This window comes from Muscardinus avellanarius (genome assembly GCF_963383645.1).
Source record: "Muscardinus avellanarius genome assembly, chromosome: 4".
Classification (NCBI taxonomy): domain Eukaryota; kingdom Metazoa; phylum Chordata; class Mammalia; order Rodentia; family Gliridae; genus Muscardinus; species Muscardinus avellanarius.
This window is the reverse complement of record NC_137789.1, coordinates 116145970-116162890: the sequence shown is the minus strand read 5'-3', so window position 1 is coordinate 116162890 and position 16921 is coordinate 116145970. Positions and strand designations below refer to the sequence as shown.

General features: G+C 36.3%; 1 protein-coding gene across 4 annotated transcripts in view; it reads left to right on the top strand.

Moving 5' to 3' along the window:
• The window catches only part of HERC4 (HECT and RLD domain containing E3 ubiquitin protein ligase 4), a gene marked incomplete at its 5' end in the record, with an annotated part of 110088 nt that overhangs the window by 60254 nt on the left and 32913 nt on the right, over positions 1-16921 (top strand). For 3 of the 4 annotated variants that reach the window (XM_080694270.1, XM_080694271.1, XM_080694269.1), the window contains 5 exons: positions 220-279; positions 388-499; positions 971-1160; positions 2509-2681; positions 12937-13056. In XM_080694270.1, coding sequence (XP_080550396.1) covers positions 220-279; positions 388-499; positions 971-1160; positions 2509-2681; positions 12937-13056 — 655 coding nt within the window. The remainder of the gene's footprint in view (positions 1-219; positions 280-387; positions 500-970; positions 1161-2508; positions 2682-12936; positions 13057-16921) is intronic. The other variant, XM_080694272.1, reaches the window with a different exon arrangement.

Genomic DNA, 16921 nt, shown 5'->3' with positions numbered 1-16921 from the left:
CTGAGTCTGGCCTTGAACCTGCACTCCTTCTGTCTCAGCCTCCTAGGTACTGGGATTATAAGCACGAGTCACCTTTCATAGCCTAATTTATTTTAATTGGCTATTGGTTAGAGGAATGCTTCTGCTGTTAAATATTAGATCAAATATTCATCGTAATTTTTTATTAAAAGACAATCAAATTTCTCATTTTGTGATTAATATTTTAAAATATGTTTTTAGTGAAATAGATGGAACATTTTCTTCATCTGGCTGTCTGAATGGAAGTTTTTTAGCTGTTAGGTAAGTGGCAATTTGTTGCCTTAGTGAAATTTTCTAACTAATTGCATCAAGTAGTAAAGTGAAATAATGTAAAAGTTTTTTATTACTCTCTCTCTTTTTTTTTTAAAGCAATGATGATCATTATAGAACAGGCACCAGATTTTCAGGGGTTGATATGACTGCTGCTAGGCTTTTATTCCACAAGCTTATACAACCTGATCATCCTCAGATATCTCAGCAGGTTTGTTTTTTAAAGTATTTTATATTTAAGTTATTTAGCTTTTGAGTTTTTCCATTTTATTATATATTTCATAACTTATTTGTAGTTTTATAGAATCAATGCATTTTATGTAATTTTATTAAATATATTAATGTAATAATTAAAATAAGATTTTAGTTTAAAGCATTTATAATGTAGCTGTCAAAGATCTATGCTTGTCAAACATTTTGAATTACCTTTATATTGCCACATTGGTTAAGTCTGTTTATACCTTTATTTGTTTTTTGGTAGAGTATTTGAGTCTTTAACAGTTATCTTAGTATTGCTTAGGCATTAACTTTCATTATGCTTCAAAGTACATTCATTGTCTAGACAGTTTTTTATCTTTACCATTTTGTACCTTTTCTTTTCTTTCTTACCTGCTTTTTTTTTTTCTTTGCCGAAGTGTATTCATTTTAAATTAAGTAGGTTTTACTTTTTGTCAAAATTTAGGTGGCAGCTAGTTTGGAAAAGAATCTTATACCTAAACTGACTAGCTCCTTACCTGATGTTGAAGCACTGAGGTTTTATCTTACTCTACCAGAATGTCCCTTGATGAGTGATTCCAACAATTTCACAACAATAGCAATTCCCTTTGGTACAGCTCTTGTGAACCTAGAAAAGGCACCACTGAAAGTACTTGGTAAGAACTTCAGTTGTTTTAAAATCCTTTCTTGTTAATTGACAAATACTTAAAAATTTATTTTGCTATTTGAAATTTACTGGCTTGCGTATTTAACATTGTTCTAATGAAAAAATAAACCTGCTTTTTCTATTGTTGTTTTTTTCTAATCACTTAATTCTTATTTTTGGAGTTGCTAAAGGCAGTTTGTTAGAGAATCTTATTCAAATCTAACAGTAGAGACAGTATCAAGAAAGAAAAACCTACCCTTTATCTCCCTCATTGTCTTAAGAGTGATCTTGCTATTAAAGAAGTAAAAGAAGAAAAATTAAAACTGAACAAATGTTTTTAAAATTACTTACTTTAAATTTTAAATTGTTCTCTGATGTCACTCCTTTGCCTCATGTTTCTTCACTTGCTAATCTGAGGTTTGATTTTATGTCTCTGTAGGAGAGATTTTATTCCTCATGATCTTGCAGTTGTCTTTAGTTGCTCTGGTTTGTCAGTTGAGACACTTCTTACCTTAATCATTTTGATTGTATAGGTTTCCTTTCTAATTCATGGCCTTTTGCTTGCTATATTTAATCCAGTTTTCTTCTAATAGTATTTGCTAGATATGTGGAGCTGAAATAGAAGTAATAAAATCAGTATAAGAACTTCTAAGGCTGTGGGATGAGCAGAGGAAGCAAGGGTAGAATGCCGGTATTGGAAGAAATTAGCCAATAATAGAAAAGTGAAGCCAGGATTCATGAGAGTTATTTCTACTCTTTTAAAAAAAAAATTTTTTTTGTAACCTGCTTCATAGGATTGTAGTATTTGTGGTTATCAACTACAAATAGTGAATGGACAGATAGACATGTTTTATAATTTCACATTGTTAGGTTTAATACTTTATCTTCAGTAGTTCCTTGCATTTTAAAAGTGGTGCTTTGCAGTGCTTTAGGCTTTATATTAATCTGAAAGAGAAAACATGGAAGGATCTTTAAATATTAGAGCAATACAATTTTAAAGTGTGTTTAGTTTAAAAATCAAAAATTTGACTTCAAAAACATTTTAATAACTGGCTTAATACTAGGTATAGTATGTGTAGTGGTGATTTCTTAATAGGATTTAGGAAACCAGAAATGTAAATTCAACAGGTTTTTCATACTTTATTTTTGCTTTTGACAGCTTTTACAATCATAACATGGTTCATTGTTGGGGGGGGTATCTATAAACCCTAGAAATGTTATGTAAAGTATTGCTTTGTGCATCTTCTTGGAATGTTCAAACGGATTAACAACCACTGTTTGAGAAAAAAAATCAGTATGGTTTTTTAAATTGTGATTTTTTAATTCATTTTATTTGCATGTTCACCCTTTGATAACAGAAAACTGGTGGTCAGTACTTGAACCTCCACTATTCCTCAAGATAGTAGAACTTTTTAAGGAAGTTGTGGTACATCTTTTGAAACTCTACAAGATCGGCATTCCCCCTTCTGAAAGAAGAATTTTCAACAGTTTTCTTCATACTGCATTAAAGGTTTTAGAAATATTACATAGGGTATGTCCAATAGTTCCTTTATTTTCCTCTTTCCCCATTTCTACTAACAGATTGATGTTCATTTTAACATTAATATATTACAGATTTAGATTGAGTAAAAGATAAATATTATAGAAATTTGGAAAAGTTATCTCTAGTTTCCTTTACAGGAAATAGTATATCTTAACTTTGGAGCGTTGGTCTTACTTGACTTTGTTTAGGCATTTATAAATAATTTGTTTATAGTTGGGCAGAACAATAGCATACTAATGAATTAGAATTTTTCTTATTTTCCTTGAGAACATAATTTGTTAGCTTAATAAATTTTTTGTTAGTTTTATGTGGCTATCATATGAAAGAGACTGGGCCCTAGTTGTTACCAACATTTAAGCTCATGTTCTTTTGCTCCTGGGTACTAATGGCCTCAATCAAAATAGAATGTTTCATTTGAAACAAATGACTAATTTGAAATCAGAACCCTATATAATTCATTAATTTGCTTATTGTTCTTTCCTGCCCTTCTTCCCAGTGTAAGAAATAGTACCCTTTACACTTGTAGCAGTACAGTTATATGAAGAAGTAGAGTCTCAGCTGTTTCATTAAAGATGGATTTGAGTCATCCCTGACAGTTGGTAGGTATATCTTTGTTATGCCATTTGGTATTCTTGAATTGCTATTTAGATGAGACATGACCTAAGGGAGAAGCATATGTTTTCTAGTCTATAGAGTGACTGAAAAAATCATATGAACCTTTAATCTTTAGTTTCTTTTCCTTAACAACTTCTTTGCACTTTCAGACTCTTTTTGCCTAGTGCTAAGGTATATAATAAAAAGATAAAAGTGATAGTCCTTCTGCTCTGTAAGAAACAAACCTTATGGATTATTTATTATTTTTTTATTCTTTTAGTGACACTGCTGGGTATTTTTTCAACTACTTAATTTTCTGTACTTTTCCTTTTTCTATTTAGTATATTTCTAGAAAAACAAGTAATTTCTTATTGTAATTATAAAAACATGATAGCCATTTCTTTCCTAGTGAAATGATTTTATTCCCCAGGACAAGGCTTTCTTGCAGCAAATCAGGGTCTGTGTCTGCAGAAAATTGCCATAACGAAGATACTCAAACTCATGGGTTGGGTCTACCAAAAATACCTGAAAATGTATTCCTTTTGCTTAATATTCAAGAGATTGATTAGATTTTTCTTTCCTCCAGATTCCTTTTTACTGCTTTAATAAATCATCTTTTTTCAGCTGGACCCTGGTCCTAAATAAATGGTTCACTCTCTTTGCCTTTATTATCTGCTTATCTTTATTCCCTTTTGAAAATATTGGTTTTTCTTAGCTGTACCTTTTACCACAGAAAAGGGGAAGGGAAAAGAAAAAGAAGTTGGGTATTTTGTCTTTTATTTTGGGGGGTGGTGGTACTGGGGATTGAACCCAGGGGTTTTCTACCTCTGAGCTACACCCCCAGCCCTATTTTTTATTTTTTATTTTAAAACAGGAGTTGCTGAGAGCCTAAGTAGCTGCGGGTGGCCAGGATCCTCCTGTTTTAGCCTCCCAAGTACTGGGATTACAACTATGGGCTACCATGCTGGCTATATTTTGTCTTTTTAAACTATAGCTAGAACTTGAGTACAAAGCTTATCTGTATAGCTTACAAACCTGTTTCTGCTGAGGAAGAACCACATAGGGTTATATCTCCAAAGCCTTTTTATTTTTCCCTAGAATCAGGCAACATTTAGAAAGAATCGGATAGTAGGATACAGTTTCTTGTTAGTTGAAGGAGAAGGGAAAATAGCCTAACATTTACTGCTTGCTAATAATATCCAGCATTAGAACTTCCTTTGTATATAGTATATATGAGTGCTTTGTATCTGTTATTCATGAAACTTTTTTAACCTTGTATAGTTGGTATTTTGCCCCTTTTTAGACTGGGAAAATAAATGAATCTCTACATCAAAGGTCATAAACCAGTAAGTAGCAGAATTCAGTTCTAAATCCAAATCTTCTTCCAAAGTCCCTGCTGTCTCTAATATTCTTTTATATTAGCAGGTACAGTAATATATTTAGAAGGGGGTTTGCTTTTATATTATGCCCCTAAATCTAGAGGTTCATACTCTAGGTTATAGATAGTTATGGGACCTGGATTAGGAATCAAAAGACCAGCTTTAATGTCTTTGTGCTGCTTTCTACCACTGTGATTTTTGAATAATTCTTTCTGTTTATTACTTATGCATGTGAACATTTATCTATAAAATAATTAAAATATCAGCCCTGATAATTTTCCAAGATTTATGTATTGTATAAATTATACAATATATGTATATTAGCTGAGCGTGGTGGAGCACGCTTGTAATCCCAGCATTTGGGAGGCTGAGACAAGAGGATCATGGTTTGCAGACAGCCTCAGCTACTTAGTGAGGCCCTTTGCAACTCAGTGAGACCCTGTTTCAAAAATAATAATAAAAAATTGGGCAGGGGGTGTAGCTCGGAGGTCAAATGCCTCTGGGTTCTATCCCCAGACCCGCAAAAAAACCAAAAACAAAACAAAAAAAGCCCAATATATGTATGTTGCAGGATGATGATACTTGGATGGATTTCTTAATCATTTCCTCAAAATGTCCTTATGACAGTCAGTTATCTCTCTTCTACCCCTTTGAAGAAAACTTTGCTTCATCCTATTCTGACATAAATAAATAAATACCTATAGATATTAATAGGGATGATTCATTTTCATCTTTAGAGAAACCAAAGTTAAGAACAGAAACTTGTTTTTCAAAGACACTTATGAGCTGGGTGTGGTGGCATACACTTGTAATACCAGTACTTGGGAGGCTGAAAGAGAAGGATCATGGGTTCACAGCCAGCCTCAGCTACTTAGTGAGACTCTCTGCAACTTAGTAAGACCTTGTTTCAAAATAAAGAATAAAAAAATAATGCTGGGGGTATAGTTTGGAGGTAGAATGCCCCTGGGTTCAATTCCCATTATTGCCAAAAAAAAAAAAAAGGACACCCTATGTTTGACAGTTGTATATACTCCTTCTCTCTGCTCCATGGTTAAGAATTATGCCGGGCGTGGTGGCGCACGCTTGTAATCCCCACGCTTGTAATCCCCGCGCTTGGGAGGCGGAGACAGGAGGATCGCGCAGGTTCGAAGCCAGCCGCGCGCGCTGGCTTAGGAGACCCTGTTTCTAAATAAAAATATAAAAATAGGTCTGGGAGTGTAGCCCGGAGGTAGAAGGGCTTCCAGGAACCCCAGTACCACCAAAAAAAAAAAAAAAAAAAAAAAAAAAAATTATAGGAAGTAAGCCACGTGTGGTGGCACATGCTTATAATCCCAGCATTTGGGAGACTGAGACAGGAGGATCGGGGAATGCAGCCAGCCTCAGCTACTTAGTGAGGCTCTCTGCAACTTAGTGAGATCCTGTTTCCAAATAAAGAATAAAATAATAGGGCTAATGATGTAGCTCGGAGGTAGAATGCCCCTGGATTCCATCTCTGGTACTGAAGAGAGAGAAAAAAAATTATAGGAAGTTAGCCTGGGTGTGGTGGCACATGCCTGTAATCCCAGTATTTGGAAGCTGAAACAGGAGAATCAAAGGTTTAAGGCTAGCCTCAGCAACTTAGCAAGACCCTGTTTGAAAATAAAAAAAAATAAATAAATAAATAAAAGGAAGTAGAACACCTCCAGGTTCAGTTTCCAGTATTAAAAAAAAAAAAAAAAGCCGGGCGTGGTGGCGCACGCTTGTAATCCCCAGCATTTGGGAGGCTGAGACCAGAGGATCACGGTTCGTAGACAGCCTCAGCTACTTAGTGAGGCTCTCTGCAACTTAGTGAGACCCTGTTTCAAAATAAAGAATAAAAAAATAGGGCAGGGGATGTAGCTTAGAGGTCAAATGCCCCTGAGTTCCATCCCCAGACCTGCAAAAAAGAAGAAGAAGAATTAGGAAGAGCATCCTTTTTTAACCTACCCTGAAACAGAATTAGGAACTAGAAAATTGAATATTGTGTTTCCTATGCATTTCAGGATGTGTCTTTGTTCCTCCCATATGTCATGTCCTTTGGAAAGCTTTTGAATTAAAAATAATTTCCAGTGTTCCAAATGGCATCGTAAGAGAAATACCTTTGATACCTGCTGTCAAGAAAGGGGGTAATATTAGATAAATGAGTTAACTGGCACGTAATTGGGTTATTTCTACATTTTCACAGTGTAGTGATACTAGTATGCCAAAAGAAAAGACTAACTTGGTCTGTCTAGCCTAGTTGTTCATGTATTGTGCTGCTCTTCTAAGTCAGTGGTTTAAAAAAAATATTTTTTTATTGGCATGGAACTCTTAATAAACCAAATCGATAAGTATTCAACATTACCCCTGAGCTAAGGTTTATGAACTAAACTGTAGTTAAAATGTGAAATAAAAATATGATCAAACTTATACAGATTTTGTTTAATGTATTTTAATGTATAGGTTATGAACTTCTACCATGAGATTTATTTTTATTGATTTTTAAATATTTATTGAGTGCCTACTATCACTGTTAGATATTAGGGTTGCAGTAATAAGGAAAAGATGTGATTTTTGCCCTTGCTTAGTTTATAATCTAGAGGAATTGTGCATGTGTATCTGTGTGTGCAAATGTACATATACATACATACATACATACATTGCAAGTAAATAACATTTGTGATATAGCATGGTATGTGTTAGATTAGGAAGAATATAGGTTGTTAACGCTGAAGGTTTAAATAACGAAAGCTTCCTGGATAAAAGGGTGTCTTGTTGATTCTTATCTACTATGCATATTTTATATGTATAGGTTTTTGAAACTCTTGGTTTTATATGTAAATTTGCAATGCAGATCTTTTGGATCAGACTTTTGTTCCATATTTAATTTTCCTATTTTTAAAAATAGTGTTAAGCTGAGCGTGGCGGCACACGCTTGTAATCCTAATGCTTGGGTGGCTAAGACAGGAGGATCACATAGGTTCAAAACCAGCCTCAGCTACTTAGTGAGGCTCTCTGCAACTTAGTGAGACCCTGTTTCCAAATAAAGTATAAAATAGGTCTGGGAGTATAGTCCAGTGGTAGAAAAGCCCCTGAGTTCCACCCCTAGGACCACAAAGGAAAAAAAAAAAAAGCTGTTCATTTTGCCGGTGTGGTGGCACAGGCTTGTAATCCCCACTCTTGGGAAGCTGAGACAGGAGAATCACACAGGTTCGAAGCCAGCCTCAGCTACTTAGTGAGACCCTTTTTCCAAATAAAATATAAAATAGGTCTGGGAGTATAACCTGGAGGTAGAAAGCCTCTGGATCCCACCCCCAGTACCACCAAAAAAGAAAAACAAAAACCAGTGTTAATTGGTTTCTTTTTTGTTGTTGTTGTTGTTGTTATCAAGTCATTATGTCTGGATTAGCTGTCAACCGTAATTTATCCATAAATCTACTTTTGAAGTTAGTTGGTAGTTGGTTCCTGGATACACACCGGGTTTCTATATTATATATATATATATATATATATATATATATATATATATTTTTTTTTTTTTTTTTTTGGTGGTACTGAGGTTCCTGGAAACCCTTCTACCTCCGGGCTATACTCCCAGACCTATTTTTACATTTTTATTTGGAAACAGGGCCTCCTAAGCCAACGCGCGTGGCTGGCTTCGAACCTGCGTGATCCTCCTGTCTCTGCCTCCGAAGCGCGGGGATTACAAGTGTGCGCCACCACACCCGGCTCTATATTGTAAATTTTTATTCCAGCATATTAGCTTTTTTTTTTTTTTTTTTTTTTTTTGGTGGTACTGGGGTTCCTGGAAGCCCTTCTACTTCTGGGCTATACTCCCAGACCTATTTTTACCTTTTTATTTGAAAACAGGGTCTCCTAAGCCAGCGCACGCGGCTGGCTTCGAACCTGCGCGATCCTCCTGTCTCTGCCTCCCAAGCACGGGGATTACAAGCGTGCGCCACCACACCTGGCTACTTTTGGTGAAAGAAACTATGGTTTACCTTTTAAAATTTACAGTAGTTAAGATAAAAATATGAGGTCAATAAAATGTGAGTCAATCTATCAATCATTAAATATTTAGGATAATGTGATTCAAAGTTTGTGTTTATAAATATAAATGTTGGGATTGTCATGGTTTTTGAATAATTGTATATCATCTCCTTATCTTCCCCCCCGCAGTACTGGGGATGTACAGGGTCTCACTGAGTTGCAAAGGGCCCAGATGCTGGGATTACAAGGGTGTGCCACCACGCCCAACTTTTTTTTTTTTTTTTTTTAACACATGTCTGGGAATGGAACCCAGGGTCATTCGACCTCCGAGCTACATTCCCTGCCCTATTTTTTATTTTGAAACAGGGTCTCACTAAGTAGCTGAGGCTGTCCATGGACCATGGTCCTCAGGTCTCAACCTCCAGAATGCTGGAATTACAAGCATGCGCCACCATGCCTGGCCTATACTATTTATTTATTTATTTATTTTGCATGTCTGGGGATGGAACCCAGAGGCATTTGACCTCAGAGCTACACCCCTTGCCCTGTTTTTTATTCTTTATTTTGAAACTGGTCTCACTGAGTTGCAGAGGGCCTCACTAAGTAGTTGAGGCTGCCCGCAAACTGTGATCCTTTGGTCTCAGCCTCACAATTGCTGGGATTACAAGCATGCGCCACCATGCCTGGCTTACTTTCTTTTTTAATAAGGAGTTTGGCTAATGATTTTAGTTAACTAAAGCACAGCACTAAAGGCTAGGGCCAGATAGTAAGTATTTTATACTTTGTGAGACATGTCATTTCTGTTGCAGCTACTCAGCTCTACACTCTGCTATGGACAGGATGTAAATTCCATTAAAATTTTATTTATAAAATTAATGGGTAAGCCGGGCGTGGTGGTGCACACTTGTAATCCCCGCACTTGGGAGGCTGAGACAGTAGGATTGCACAGGTTTGAGACCAGCCTCAGCTACTTAGTGAGGCTCTCAGCAACTTAGTGAGACCCTGTTTCCAAATAAAGTATAAAATAGGTCTGGGAATATATAGCCCGGAGGTAGAAATACCCAGGGTTCCACCCCCAGAACCACCAAAAAAATAAATAAAATTAATGGGTAATACGTGACCCACAAATGGTTGTTTGCTGACTTCTTGCTCTAGGATGAAGATTTTGATCTCCATATAGGAATTTGGTATCTTTGATTTGTTTGAAAGCCAGTAAATAGCAGTTTCAGTTTGGTCTGTCTTTTCTCAAATGAGTACCCTCACCACAGAATAAATCAATCAAAACAATGGATGAAAGAATTCAGAATATTCTTGTGAATAAATAGAAAGCTTAGAAACTATAATTTGGTAAATAAAAGTAGTACTGTTAAGTATGTGCTTCTTAAATTAGGTTTTTTTGTACCCAGAGTAAGCCACAAAATTAAGCATTTCAGACATTCATAAAAAGGTAACACATGTATTCCACATATTTTACATAGTTTACATTTTTATATACCTGCATATTTGAACATATTTTAGGAGTAAAATTAGAGATTATGAACTAAGAATACATGGTGACTGGGCATGGTGGTACACACTTATAATCCTAGCATTTGTGAGGCAGAGACCTGAGGATCATCGTTCTTGAATAGCCTCAGCTACTTAATGAGGCCCTTTGCAACTCAGTGAAACCCTGTTTCAAAATATTAAAAAAAAGACTAAAAACTAGGGTTGTGGGTGTAGCTCAGAGGTACAATGCCCCTGGGTTCTACTTCCAGTACCACAAAAAAAAAAAAAAAAAAAAAAAAAAAAAAAAAAAAACATGGTATGAGAGCTGGGGGTATAGCTCAGTCTTCAAAAGCTTGTGCTTATCATATGGCTCTGTGTTCAATCCCCAGCACTTGGACAGGGATGGTGCAGGATACATTAATGAAGTTTGTGTTAGATTTCTGGCTATGTAATCTTCTAAGTCTTAATATATGTAGCTATATGAGATAATGTACACTGATATCTCCTTCATATTCCATAACAATAGCTATTATTAGAACATAAAACTTAAATGAATTTTAAGGTAAAATTTGCATTTCAATTAAAAATTTTTGCTTCCCATCTTGATGTGCATGATAGAGACCTGACACATCCCCCTACCTTCTGGGGAAGAAAGTAGTAATGATATAAGGTGTGTGTGGGTTCTTATTTTCTCTTAGAAATACTTCAGAGCTAAAGTATGAAAAATATGGAAATCATATGAACAGTTCTTTTAACTAAAAATGAATAATGACATTATGACATATCTTGGTAAGAATGCAGCGAATTTTATAGACTTGTCATTTTAAAGTACCATTAGAAGCATGGAGTATATGCATATCTCTTATACCTTTTGATTGGACATCAGTGTTATCTGGTTAGATTTATACCTCCAGTGGATGATTTCTTTTGTTCGTGTGTGTGGGGGGGTACTGGGGATGGAACCCAGGGACATTGTACCTCCGAGCTACACCCCCAGCTCTATTTTTTAGCCTTTTTATTTTTGAAACAGGGTTCAGTGTGTTGCAGAAGGCCTTGCTAAGTAGCTGAGACTGTCCACGAACTGTGATCCTCAGGTCTCCGCCTCCTGAAAGCTGGGATTACAAGTGTGCACCGCCATGCCCTGCTCTTTTGTTCCTATTAAGAAATTACTTAGTTGGTGTTTGAGATTTTGTAATTTCCCATAGGAAACTTAGCTGGTTTATATGTAGATCAGTTTTTTGTTGTTTCTTTTGGTAGTTTATTTTCTTCTAAGTACAATATGTCTGGTGTCTTCTAGCTTTTTTTTTTTTTTTTTAACTCCTATGTCACCCTCATCTTTTGCCATATCTACCACACATAACAGAATTCCTCTAGTCTCTTACCCCCCCCCCCTTATTTTGGTGGTACTGGGAGTGGAACCCAGAGACTTTCTACCTCCGGGATATACTCCCAGACCTATTTTTATTTTATTTGGAAACAGGATCTCACTAAGTTGCTGAGAGCCTCACTAAGTAGCTGATGCTGGCTTCGAACCTGTGCGATCCTCCTGTCTCAGCCTCCCAAGCGCGGGAATTACAAGTGTGCGCCACCACGCCCGGCTCTCTCTCTCTCTCTCTTTTTTTTTAAAATACTGGAGATGATTGAATGGAGAGGCATTCTACCTATGAGCCACACACCCCCAAGCCCTATTTATTTATTTTTCATTTGGTATTAGAGATTGAACCCTGGGGCATTCTATCTCCAAGCTACACTCCTGCCAATTTTTGTTTTTTGTTTTGAAACAGTCGCACTAGGTTGCTGGGAGTCTTGTCAGGTTGCTGAAGCTGGTCTGGAACTTGTGATCTTCCTGTTTCAGCCTCCCAGGTACTGGGATTTCAGGCATGACTCACCATGCCCAGCTTATTATTATTATTATTATTATTATTATTATTATTATTATTATTGAAATAGGGTCTTGCTAAATTGCTGAGGCTGGTCTGAAACCTGTGTGTGATCTTTCTGTCTCAGTCTCCCAGGTACTGGGATTACAGGTGTGTGCCACCCTGTCTGGCCAACTCTCTTCCTTCTGTTCTCATTACCTTGACTTTTTGAAGTGTCTTGGCCAGTGTTGTAAAAGTCCCTCAATCAGGATTCCTCTGATTGTTTCTTCATGGTATCATTTAACTTGTCTGTCCCTTATATGTTTTCTGTAAACAGGAATTTGGATCACAAGAGTCAGATCATTTTTTGCTTCTTAAACTATGTGTTTGTTTCCTGTTGCATTTTATCAGCAGTAACATAATATTTTCATTATTTCATTATAGGTGATGGTTAGTTTGATCACTTGGTTAAGGTAGTTCTCTCCACTGTAAAGATTTATTTTTCCCTTTCTAATTAATCATCTCTGGGGTGATGATATGTACCCTCTTCATTTTACACATCCTATCCAGATGTCACCATTTAAGGTTTATTTCAGTCAGATGTCAAATATATTTAACCTGAAGTCTCATAGTTTCTAATTTATAATATATATCTTATTTGTAATATTTCGTACTATGTTGTGATTTTAAAGGTATTTGTGTCTCTTTTCTACTAGATTTCGGGGTACTGAATATCACATCTTATAAATTGTCTCTCCCATAGCAATTAACTAGCATTTTGCATATAGTAGGCACTCAGTAATTATTATTATTTTTTTTAGGAAAAGAAAATTAGCTAAGAAATCTCCAAAGCCTTTTTCTATTTAAACATTTTTCAGTCTTTGATTTAGATACAGGTAAAACTTAATGTTAATTATGCCCCCCCTTCTTCTTTAGGTAAATGAGAAAACAGGACAGATCATACAGTATGATAAATTTTATATCCATGAAGTACAAGAATTGATAGACATAAGGAATGATTATATCAACTGGGTTCAACAGCAGGCCTATGGAATGGTAAGTTTCCTGTGCATTTTGTGATTTCATTTTGATATATTTGTTCTCATACAAAAGAAATGCTTTTGAAACACCAAATGTTTTCAGAGGTTTTGTTGAAAGCTTATCTCTTAAATAAAAATACATTGCAGAGAAGTAGCTATATTTATAAGCAAACATTTTATTTGTCTACTAAAGCCAAATCAGAGAGACATCATAATTTTCTAAAGAAAAATGCATATGTGATGTGAAATTTTAACTCTTATTTATAAGTTTTCTATGTTGACAATACTGGAGTCTCTGTTAATAGAACTCTAAAGAATGTGTTATTATTGTGGAATCATGCTTTAAAATTAGAAGAAAACCCTGGGACTACTGATTTTATTTTGATCTTCCCTTTTGTGTTTAATTTTATTTCAGCCTGTTTATATGTATTCCCATTCGGCTTCCTTTGTAGGTGGCTAAGTAATAACTAGATACTTAGTATATTAAAAGTAATATAATCTAATAAAACTTGAATGAGGCACATAAAAATTTTTAATGTAGAAATGGGTAAGCAGCTAGATATAAAGTAGCTTTAATACTGTTAGGTATCTGTTTATAGTAGGGTGAATAACCTTTTATTGCTTGCTAGGAACCAGCTGTAAGCTCTTAATCATAAGCATTCTGTCATTTTATTCACCAGCACCTCTAGTAGTGTCTGGAATATGTTTAATGCCAGCAACGTACAGTAATTTATGAACAGCTTGATTAGTGCATCCTATTTTTAAGATAGTCTCAGCATTAGGAATTAGGTAATTTCTAGAACATCCCTTAGATACTTGAGTCTAGACTAGGAGAGACTCACCAAGTTTTCTTCAGAGTGAGTGGAAGGCTAGATCAGGTTTTTAGCCATCTGTAGATTTAGTTTATTCATCTACTCATTCAACAGATACTTTTAAGAATCTCCTGTATAAGAGGCATTGATTTTGGTATTGGAAATACAGTAGTGAACCAGTCACAGGGTCTTATTTCTCATGGAACTCATAGTTTAGTGGGCAAGATTAACATTAATGAAAGCAAAAAATATCAGTAAATAAATTATTATATAGAGAATTAAAATTAAGGAATGTTGTGAAGACTAGTTTTTTGAGATTAGGTAATAAGATAATTGATGAAATATGAGTGGTAATATGATAACAAGGAGCAGCCCTGTTAGATCATAGTCCAAAGAATTTCAAGAAAAAAATGAACATCTGGTGAAAAGCTTAGGTGCAAACAAACTTGACATGTTTGAAGGATAGAAAGAGTCCAGTATGGCCAAAATATGGGAGTGGGGAGGAATTGGAGAAATGGAAAGGAACCAGATCATATTGAGTTAGAATTGGGAATTTGAATTTTATCTGAAGCGTTAGGGCGGACCATTGATGAATGGCAAGCAGTGAGGAGTGTAATCTAATTGATTTGATTTTTTTTTTTTTTTTTTGGTGGTACTGGGACTGGAACCCAGGGACATTCTGTCTCTGAGCTATACCCCCAGCCCTATTTGTTATTTTTTATTTTTGAAACAGATTATCATTGAGTTGCAATGGGCCTCACTAAGTATCAGAAGCTGACCACGGACCGTGATCCTCCTGTCTCAGCTTCCCAAATGCTGGGATTACAAGTTACAGCCCCACAGCCAGCTCTGAATGATCACATTACTGACTGGCTGAGAAGAGAGTATAGGAAATTGGACCAAAATGAGACCAGTGAGAAGGCTATTTTAGAAAATTAGGGGAGGAGAAAATGATGGGTTTGACTAAATTTTGTAAATGGAAAAAGGAAATAGATTTGGGATAATTCTTATAGATAAAAGTGACAGGAATCACTGATAGAATGGATATGAGATGAGGAAAGGAGAGAAATCCACATAGGAGATTAAAGAGTAGTATCAGGTGAGGTAAGGGGAAAACTCAGGAGTGTTATGGAAACCACAATTAAAAAGTGAAGAGTGCTGGGTGTGGTGGTGCACGCTTGTAATCCCTGCGCTTGGGAGGTGGAGACAGGAGGATCGCGCCATGCTGGCTTAAGAGACTGTTTCCAAATGAAATATAAAATAGGTCCGGGAGTGTAGCCTGGAGGTAGAAGGGTTCTATCTCCAGTACTACCAAAAAAAAAAAAAAAAGTGAAGAAGAATCAGGTGTGGTGGTGCACACTTGTAATCCCAGCATTTGGGAAGCTGAGACAGGAGGATCGGGGTTCGAGGTCAGCCTAAGCTATTCAGTGAGATCCTCAGGAACTTAGTGAGACCCTGTTTCAAAATAAAGAATAAAAAATAGGGCAGGGTGTCTAGCTCGGAGGACGAATGTCCCTGGGTTCCATCCCAAGACCTGCCCCGCCCCCCTCCCCGCCCCCCAAATTGAAGAAGCCTGCATCACACATCACACACTTGTAGTCCCAGTACTTGGGAGGCTGAGACAAGAGGATTGCAGGTTTGAGGCCAGTACTGTGCAGTAATTTAGCAAGACCATGTTTCAAAAAATAAAACAGGGCTGGGAGTGTAGCTCAGGTAAAATGCCCCGGGATTCAATCCCCAGTACTGCACAAAAATATATATATTTTTTTAATTTTTTATTTTACTTTATTTATTTTATTTTACTTTAAAGAAATCTTGTGTTGAATGAGGAGAATAAAACCAAAGACTTGAGCAGTGAATTTGGTTACATGAAGGTTATTGGTACCCTTGATAATGACAGTCTAAGGTTGGGGGTTGCTAAGAAGAAACTTGGAAATTAAGAAGTAGCATCAACAACCATTGGAAGCCTTCTGAGAGGTGTGCTTTAGTGGCTGGAGTCAAGGGATAGTTTTGTTGTTGTTGGTTTGTTTGTTTTGTTTTGTTTTTGGTGGTACTGGGGTTCCTGGAAGCCCTTCTACCTCCGGGCTATACTCCTACAGGCTACACTCCCAGACCTATTTTATACTTTTTTATGTGGAAACAGGGTCTCTTAAGCCAGTGCGGCTGGCTTCGAACCTGCGCGATCCTCCTGTCTCAGCCTCCCAAGCACAGGGATTACAAGCGTGCGCCACCACGCCCAGCTAAGGGATAGTTTTTAAGCAAGAAAATAATTGACCTCAGAAAGTTTTGAATAGGCATTTTTTTCTTCTTCCCTATTTGAATTAAATCTCTGACCTAGACTTAAACTCTTCCTCCAGAGTACCTGTGAGGGCAGGAGAAATCATATATTTATTTATTTTTTAACCTTTTCGTAGCAAGGTAAGCCCCCCTTGTCTGGGGGCTCATATTCTATCTTTGAACACATGCCAAGTATGCATTCTACAGATATAGATACTTACTGTAATGTAAAAGGAATTAAATGTATTTTACCATTGAAGAAGCTTGAAGCCCTAGACACATCACTACAGGCCTTTGAGCAATGTTTTGTTTGTTTTAGCAATACTGGGGATTGAACCCAGGGGCATTCTATCTCAGAGCTACACCCCCTACTTTGTGTTTTTATTATTTCTTTTGAAACAGGGTCTTGCTAAGTTGTGGAGGGCCTAAATATAGTTTAATGATTATGTAAAAAATATTTACACATTAAACTAGTTCTAGTGCTTAGCTCTTAACTCTAAAACTAGACAAATTGATCTTATAAATAGTATTACATTTAAAAAATTTTTTTTTTATTGGTGCATTATATTCATACAACTTATTGGGGTAAAAAACTTGTGTGTACAAACATGTACTCATCGCTGATTTAACCCCTACCCAAATCCCACCCCATTCCCTCCCCGTCCCTCCCTCCCTTGATTGGCTTAGTGATTGACTTCAATATGTTTAAGTACATTGTGAGCTTTAGAGATTTTCCTCTTCCCCTCTCATTTCTCCTCCTTTAAGTTGACTTGTTTGCTCCTCTTTTCTCCC